A 9436-nucleotide genomic window follows, 5' to 3' on the forward strand; every position below is an offset into this window, starting at 1 on the left:
GGCCGAGTGAGATCGATAGGAGCCGAGAGAAGCCGGAAAAAAAGGAGGGGGGGGGGGGGTTATCTCATGAATACAGATAGCCCCGGCATCACATAGATAACACGGACATAAACAAACAAGATAGCTGCTTCTGCATCCAGCGCTCAAAGAATATCAGACATTTGCAGAGCTTTTTTTTAGATGTTCTAGTAATAAAATAATGACTTGGATCGCATTATTGAGGAGTTTGGTGATAAAACGAGTGATCAGGGGATGATTTATCGGTATGCACTACTATCAAGAGGTATGTGAAAAAAAACAGCGAACGAGGGGTGGAGCGGGGCTGGAGATGCAGTACTGAGTGTCCTGTTGATATGCAGTGCCTTTTAAACCTGTTTTACTGTGGAAAAAAATACTTTTAAAACAGTGCGTCTAAAATAAACTGCGCGTGTGAAAATAAATTGGACCTGACGCGCCTGAGACGCGCTGAATAAATGGACCGCAAAGGGTTAAGGAGGGTCCGGTCAGTAATCTGACCTCCTGACCAAAAGAGGGCGCTGAGCCAGCTTCAGGGTTCCTTCACCAGGATAATGTGACCGTGACGTCAGTCACCTGTATGGATGACGCCATCTTGGTGAAGGGAGCAGGGTGTGTGCACAGGCCTTGGTCACTCTAGTCAGATGGAAATTATAAACACCTGATGCAGTTAGATTGGTGTTTCACCAACTACAGGGGCAGAGCTCTGTGACCAAAAGGGAACGCTCTGCACTTGCAGTTGGTCTGGATGTAAACAAAGTAGACGGGATGGGTGAAACAAAGTAAAACAAAACCCGAGTGTTTTTCACATTGAAAATAAGACAGAGACATATGGCAACCAGCTCCACAGCGCTGGCATTTAAGATTGTCTATGATTTGTGAACTGGTTTTGTTTTTTATTTTGTTAAAGAAACATGTAGTTTCACCTTTTGTTTTGTTTTAACCTTTGTTATGTAAATAATTAAATAAAACCCTGATTTTCTTGAAACAAACACTCTCCTGTTTTACTAATGAAGGCCCCTACAGTCCATTCTGTCATAGTTGGTGTCTTCAAGGGATATAAAATCACCACAGAAATAGATCCGGAAGTGTTTTTGAAGGTGATCTCGGAACAGGAGAAGCGCCAGGAGAGGGAATTCCAGCATCAGCAACAGCTGGCTCAATTCTTTGGCCAGTTGGTTGAAAAAAATATCAGCCCCTTCAACATCAGAAACGGTGGTTGCAGGGATGTTTACTGCGCAACCAAAACTCCAGAAAATGACCCCAGAGAACGACCCTGAGGCGTCCTAGTCATTTTTGTGAGGGTGGCCAAGTCGGCAAAATGGCTGCGAGAATGGCCCTATATGAGCAGGTAAAAGTCATCCTTCAATGCCTAGGGGTCTCGGAGGAAACGTACCACCGTCATTTCCGGGAATACCAGCTGCCGGAGGGGACCCGACCTCGTGTGGCTGGTCAGTATCTATTGGACCACTGCACACTGTGGCTGCGACCAGACACACCAACACAGTTGTTGGTTCCAGAGTCTTTTCGGGCAGAGGACATAAGACTAGCTCCTGACCTTGCCTTTTCTGGTCTCGTAGTAGTGGACTACGCTACCAGATATCCGGAGGCTGTTCCCTTGCGATCTACAAATGTTATGAATTGGTGAAACTCTTCTCTCAGGTAGAAATTCCTAAGGAAATTCTCACTGACCAGGGCACCAATTCTATGTTCAATTGCATTCAGCAATTATGTAAAATGTTACAAATTTGTTCAATTTGGACCTCAGTTTATCATCCTCAGACGGATGGACTGGTTGAATGGTTCAGATCAGACCTTAAAAGAAAATGCTGCGCCATTTTGTAGATCAGGAAAAACTAAAATTGGACCAAACTGCTTCCCTACCTCCTCTTTACAGTCTGGGAGGTGCCTCAATCCTCGATGGGGTTTTCCCCGTTCGAGTTACATGGCCGGCAACCCAGAGGCATCCTGGACCTAATAAGTTTGGGAATAACAGTCAAATAAATCCAATAAATGTAGTCAAATATGACTGCAACTAAGGGATCGCTTAGAGTTAGTAGGTCGATTGGCTCAAGAAAATCTCAAAAACGGCACAGGAAAAACCAACAAAATGATAATAAAAATGCAAGAATTAGAAACTTTCAACCAGGCAATGAGGTGCTGTTGCTTCTTCCCTCATCAGAATCAAATTTATTTGCTAAATGGAGGGTCCCTTTGAGGTAAATCAGGCAAACTGGAAAAGTGAACTATGGAGATTCGACAGCCTGGGCGTCGCAAAGTGAACCAAATTTATAACATGAATCTCCTCAAACCATGGAACGAGCAGGAACGTTATAGCCTCGGCTGAACAGGAGGACTTCGGGCCCTCGATTGAACCGTTTAACGCAATAGATATTCCGATGGGGGAAAAAAAACTAACTTAGTCAGAAAAGGAAGGTTCAGGGGTTGATAGAAATGTTTGGTGATGTGTTTTCTACTCTGCCCTCTGTCAGAGCTGCTGTCTTACAAGACTTTCCTTTTGCAGTGGTTTACCTTTTTTTTTTATCCATTTCCAACTCCAATCATAATTCAACACAAACAAATCTAAATTAAAATATACAAAAAGGAGGGTAATGTTGCCAGAAACTGTTCATAGATGCCTACCTTTGCATTTTTCTGATTCAGCAAACACCAACAAAGCACTCCACTGACAATTGGGGATGCTGCCCCTTCATTTCAGAAACACAAGTACTATTTACTCAAGCTTTATCTTACAGCCACAGAAACATGAATTGCAGAACACAATAGTAGATTTCAGCATACTGTTCCCCAAACTACTTTAATACATTTAATTAAGCATTTGCAAAATGAATTAACCCATTGCCATTCCTATGATATTCTTGGGGGAATTACTTTGTTATTTTGCCTTTATAATAAAACAGTGCAATATAAAATCAGACAACCTAGACTTAGGTGGTACTAAAAATGTGCATTTGCAAGCATAGTAAGCTGGCAGCAATGCTTATTAAAAAGGCAAGGCCTTCACTTCACTCAAGTGCCAAATAAGACCTCTGACAAATTTTGATAGCATTTTTACAGCTCCCAACTTTCATCTTAGGATTGAAAACAGTATAAATCTATGGGATAGGGATGTGCTTTTGGTATATTTTTATGAATGTTTAAAAAGCTTTGCAATGTCAGCGTTTAAACCATATCTACATACACACATGCTCTATATATTACATTCTGATAATGACAGCCCTGGTTAGTATTTTCTAAGCAAATAAACCCTAAATAAGCAAATAATGTTTTAACATCGCGAAGACTGAACTACAAAGTAAGAAAACAACACGTACACATCAAAATATATATTGAAATGTTTATATTTATGGTTGTAATTAAAGTTGCTAGTGACAATATAACTATATACATATTGAACACATTTTCAGATAGTATAATGTTTTTAGAATAGTGTGTTTCTTAAAGGTTCATTTAAACAACAAAAAACCAGGAACCTCATTATTTTTTTTTTTAAGTAACTTTGCTCAAAACTAAATGGTTTAAAAATAAATAAATAAATAAATAAATAAATAAATAAATTTAAAAAAGGAGACGAACATCACCCACTGTACAGCGCTAATGCAAAACGGCTACAGGAAAGCGAGTTGTGCTTACAATTGAAAAAAGTTGGAAATATTTTCACTTCTGGAAAAGGTAATTACCATCGATAAAATAACACAATATTTTGGAATTTTAATGAGCACTGTGACCGATATTAAAAAGTCAGAGATTTAAAAGTTTGCGGTCTCTGATATTACCGGTGGGATTTTTGAGATCTATTGTTGCTCGAGACGAGCACTTGAGCATTACAATTTCCGAGGCTGTGTGGTCCAGTGGTTAAAGAAAAGGGCTTGTAACCAGGGAGGTCCCCAGTTCAAATCCCAAAATAGCATCTGCCCTGGGTGATTAAACTGGGCGGCAGACCTCCTCTCAAGGGGAGTCCCCAGCGGAATGGAGGCTTCACCCAGAGGTGGTGAGCCTCATTTGGCAATGGTTTGGGAGAGCAGTGTGGTCCAGTGGTTAAAGAAATGGCCTTGTAACCAGGAGGTCCCCGGTTCAAATCCCACCTCAGCCACTGACTCATTGTGTGACCCTGAGCAAGTCACTTAACCTCTTTGTGCTTCATCTTTCGGGCGAGATGTAATTGTAAGTGACTCTGCAGCTGATGCATAGTTCACACACCCTAGTCTCTGTAAGTCGCCTTGTATAAAGGCGTCTGCTAAATAATAATAAAAAATAATCAAACTGCACTCTCCTCTACTGTACTAGTGTACATAAACCTCCCAAACATTGTCACAAGTCCTATTTTAAATGCCAATCTAACACACAATCAAGTAATATATTAAGTAATTAATATAATGTTTGTCTTCTTGTGCAGTTAATTGTATATGGTCAAGTATTCCTAAATAACAAAGTATTCAAATTCACGTATCCAAATTCATGTAGCCACACAACTTTACATTAAATTGTAAAAAGAGATGCCTGGTCTACCTGTTTGAAGTGTGTCCCTTTACTTTAGTGCAGTAGTTCCAACATACAAATAAAAATTGTACTAAACAAACAAACACCCGTTCGGTCCAAAAGCTATAGAATAAATGTCAAGGGAAAAAAAGCCTTCCGCATATGGGAAGATTGGGGAATGGGGTCCACGAGTCTGTGGCAATTGCAACTTTTTCTTCCTTTGAAAGTTTTTTTATGAACAGCTGCAGCACAATTTTCTTTGATTTTCCAGTCTCGTATGTTTTATAGGTCGGCACAGTACTGGGATAATCTTACATCGATTTCAAAACTGCAGCATTTATGAATCACACGCACTGTCCTCATAGCGGATAACGTGATCACGCCCTGTTTGGCCAAATCTATAGCAAAAGTTGTTATGGATGTTTGATTTTTATTGCCACCAGTAGCTCCATCCACAGTAATTCTGAATGTCTTCATTTCAAACTGTGAAGCACTGAACTTGTGTTTTTGTGGTACGACAGTTTTGTTTGGCATAGTTATTTACATACCACGGTTTTCTCGTCTGGTTCCTCAAAATACTTCCAAATGTGGCTTCCTTTGTTTAGAGATGCCATTTTAAATATAGAACAAAAAAAAACCTCAGAAAAAAACGCTTGTCATTAACGTTATTACCCTGCCATGGAATTGATACCATACCACTACAGGCATAAACACACATAGTGCATCAATCAAGCGCCAGATTGACCGAGAATAAAACCCGCCCCAGTGTCAATCTTTCTGTTGCACCACTTAGAAAAGCTACTTCGAGGCAATTGCCAAACCCGTTCCTTTTTATAACAGACCAAAAAATGTCCAGTTTATATTTGGACCATCCATAGACAACTGAAAAAGGTTGCGTAGATTGAACACAAGTTTTGAACTTTGTAAGCATGATGGCGTCAGTGTGGCCTAAAAATTGGGACCTGTAATATCGTGTAGCTATTTTGCCGTTTTCCCCCCACATACGAACATGCACATCCATTTGCTTGGATTGATATTTATGGTTCACTCTCACCTTATAACAACACAAACTGATCATCTTTGCCGATTAGCTCCGATAACACAGACCTGAAATAGGGAGCAATACCAAAACAACAAAGGTAGGCACATTTTCATTCTCCACAAGAAAATGGATTTAGCTATTTCACTGTCTGGGAACATGCTGAAACAGTGTATTAACTTCTTCACATGATTTGTAGTAGTAGTGATTTTTAATTACGTTTAATGCCCATATTTCAGACTTTAAGCAATCAGTTTTGGTTACAAAAGGACGACACTGTCCCAGACGCACTCGAACTTAAGGCCTACTGCTTGAGGAAGCGGCAACACACGGTGATGTAACTGATGAGGCAAAGTAATCTTTAAATGTTCATTGCACTACCCTCTTTGCTGACTTTTAAATCACAATGTTTTTGCCCTTGCATGTGACTTTTTAGCTCCGACTCACCCATGTTGCTGATAATGAAGCTTTTCATACAATACCGACATCGTGATTTATATTGATCGTTTTTGTTTTTCTGCAGTCAGTCACTGTAGGTCTTGTTTTCAAACCATCGTTCACTGAAATGGCATTTACCTGGCATATGAGTGAATTTAAAGTGTTTAAAAGACTAAATACACAGCTACTAAACCGTTATCAAGCAGCAACCGCAATCTCTCCCTCCAGCTCTGGCGAGCATAAAACTCACACGAGAATACACTTGACTGACAATGCGGCAAGCCAATCAAAAAACACAAACAGTGATTATATCCAATATATTGCAGGGGGGTCGCGGCTTAAATGTGGAATGTAACAAGTAAATTAAAAAAGTACCTTTTTTTTTTTTTCCCCCATGACAATGCAATGCCAATTTTGCAGGGTGTTCCAGGACTGGATTTTGTTAAAAAGTAGTTTTCCAAGACATTCCAGGTTTTCAAGCACCCGTACGAACCGTTATATCTGCCCTTACTGTGGCACTAGAGCAGTCTTATACGCGACAGACTACTGTTGATAAATTACAAATATGAATGCATAAAAAAATATGCGTTTGGTGACTTTTGTTACATGACCGGTTATACGTCTAGCATATTATTAAACGTTTTATCACTTTTATACGTTTATTCATTTAAAATTCCCATCCCTACTATGGAACAGTAAAGACACATTGATTTAATTTTGTTATTATAATCTTTGTGGGGGTATATTTTATTTTGCTATGCAGATCAGTTTGCATTACGTCCAAATCCCTGAAGATGTCAGATTTACTAAGATCATAGCAAATCAGAACTCTTCAGGGAAATCATGTCTGATCGAAAAGCATGAACCTTCAATGCAAACTATTGTCAAAGCATCCTTAAGGAGGAGCCACATGAACAGCTCATCATCACTGTCTTTTCCCTCTCTCATTACTGAGACTCCAAAACTCTTTCCAAATGCAGTGCTTAAGGACTGGAAGCCCCTCTCTCTCCAACACCCTTCTTGTACAGCCAACAGAGTATGTAAAACTAAGTACTTCAAATGTTGAGTGCCTGTGTCACCTTCCATCTCTACAGTCAATGTCTGTTGAATTTGTTACAGCTTCTATCATTGCAGTTTTAAAATAAATATATTTTTTTGGTTTAACAGAAAAGCTGTCTCATAAGAGCAATGCTGCCCCAAAAGGTTATTTGTTTACTAATGCAGAATGGCTCAATGGGGCATATGTTCACCATTTTACTCTAAAAAATGCAATGTTACTGCCACAAAAAGGTATAATTGTGTGAAGTAATTAATTGATATATCCAAGCTGTACATCTTTATTTCAGGAAAAAACAAGCTGTATATGTTGTGCTTGCAAGCCAGAAACATTAAAATGTTGACAAATTGCGCAACAATATTCACTGACTGAGCGGAGGGGCTGTCAATAACAGTAACCGACCATTTATGGCGACAGCAGTCAAACCAGTAAAAGAAATTGATGGAGAACACAAGCCACAGATATTTGAAATGACATTTAAAGTTTTTTTCATGAAGTTTGCTCCATCACCTAATCCATGAAGTGTTACAGAATAAAAAACACTGCCTCAGTTACTGAAACCGACTCCAAAAGAAGCCATTTTATTTTATATACAGGATAACATCACTAAAAAAATGAATGTTGCACAAACCCATGCACAAAAATGCAGACTTATAGATGCTTGGTGATGTAGCAACTAATACAATATACATATATTACCTGAGGTGATTAAGAAGGGGCTGGAGACGCTCATCAGACTGCACTTCCGGCAGGGATCTCGCTGTTATCTGCAAGACAAGGAATCACAAGTCAAGTATGAGAATCAGAATTGTTTCCCAGCAGTGGTGTGGTGGTAAATAAAGTGGGTAAACTCCACTATTTGGTAGAGTGGAACAGACAGACTGAACAGACAAACATGAACACATACATTGTTACTGGCACTCTGCCAACCACAGCCCCTCCATTAGGGATGAAACGATAGTACATTTTCACGATACGAATAGTTGTGAGCCCACTCTTACACCGATTATCACGATAGTAGCGGTCATTTTTCAATTACTTTAACTGAATAGAAAGAAAAATAACACGGTCTGTCTTTTTTTTCTCTGTGGGATGTGGTCTGCAACACAAGGAAGCTATAGCCATTAAAAAAGAGCAAGATTCTAGCAAGAATGAAAAAAAAATACTAGCACACAGGTGGAAGAAAAATAATCTTAAAAATTGTCCTTGTATTACATCATTAATAGTTGCAAAAAATGATGCCTTTATTTAATTCTGTCAAAATGGGATGCAAGCTTTTTCCCTTCTGCTTTATTTACACATTTTATTTATTTTAATCTACTTAGAAACAGTACATAATTACAAAATATGAAGCACCCGTATTTTTTTCAATACATTTAAAGTACTTTACACACACATTATACTGCTAACTATTCTCAAAATAAATACATTATTTTGTACTATACAACCTGTAAGTATGGAATAGAGCAGTATGGGCATGATGTTCTTTATGCATATTCCTTTTTTGTTACTTTTTTTGTCGTTATTTCATTTATAATTTAAGAAAACACATTTCAATAGAGTTATCAACTTTACCCGAGGTTGCCTGTTTTTCTGGTGGCACAACAGCCTATAACATGTACATTTTAATGAAGGTATTGGAATTATATACTAATAATTGAGGGTGGAACAGAGAATAGTATAGGGAGGGCTCCGCACTGGAAAAAAAAAAAGTATGTTCTTAAAGTGACCTTGCTTGTTGTCTGCTGACATTTTATTTTTGCATGTCATGTAGCGATTCCAATCTACCCGTGGGTGTTTAGAAGACTGATATATTGCAGGAAGCCATTCAACTTTTACAAGTATATATATAGTGTTTAAAATTATTATTTTGTTTTATTATTAGTTTTACTTGTTTAGTTGTAGTTTATATAGTTTTTAGCGATAACTAAACATGGCAACGTACGTTGTCTTTCTATAATGAGCAACGGGAGTGAAGTTGGTTCGGAGGACTTCGATACCAGCGACAGTGATGCTGACTTATCACTCAGCGAGGATGTGGAGCCAAGAACAGTACAAACTGTATAAACAAAAGAGCATGCAGCTACTCTACAGGTAAGCCAGCTGCAAACGGGAAGCTGTTTGGTTTGAAATGGCAGTCCTCTGACGAAATACTATCAAAACACAGGACTGGGTACAAGGCAATAAAGCAGGTGTCTGCGGCAGCCAGATCCATCACAATGCCTGCGCAAAGTAGCTGTGTACACGCATGTTTAGTTATCGGAGACTATCCCTCCAACACAAGCGAAGCAGAGACTGCAAAAAAGGTGCAGGGTCTGCCACGAAAATGAAAACAAAAGAAAGACGACAATAAAAATGTGCAGTGGTGGGTTCTGGTGTATTGAACA

At 39.0% G+C, this 9436-nt stretch overlaps 1 protein-coding gene across 1 annotated transcript in view; it reads right to left on the reverse strand.

Annotated features, from left to right (window-relative positions):
- Positions 1 to 9436, reverse strand: part of prim2 (DNA primase subunit 2) — a 131219-nt gene that overhangs the window by 47434 nt on the left and 74349 nt on the right. The window contains exon 8 of the mRNA XM_034017677.3: positions 7749 to 7816. Coding sequence (XP_033873568.1) covers positions 7749 to 7816 — 68 coding nt within the window. The remainder of the gene's footprint in view (positions 1 to 7748; positions 7817 to 9436) is intronic.

This window comes from Acipenser ruthenus, chromosome 6 (assembly GCF_902713425.1).
Source record: "Acipenser ruthenus chromosome 6, fAciRut3.2 maternal haplotype, whole genome shotgun sequence".
Lineage (NCBI taxonomy): Eukaryota > Metazoa > Chordata > Actinopteri > Acipenseriformes > Acipenseridae > Acipenser > Acipenser ruthenus.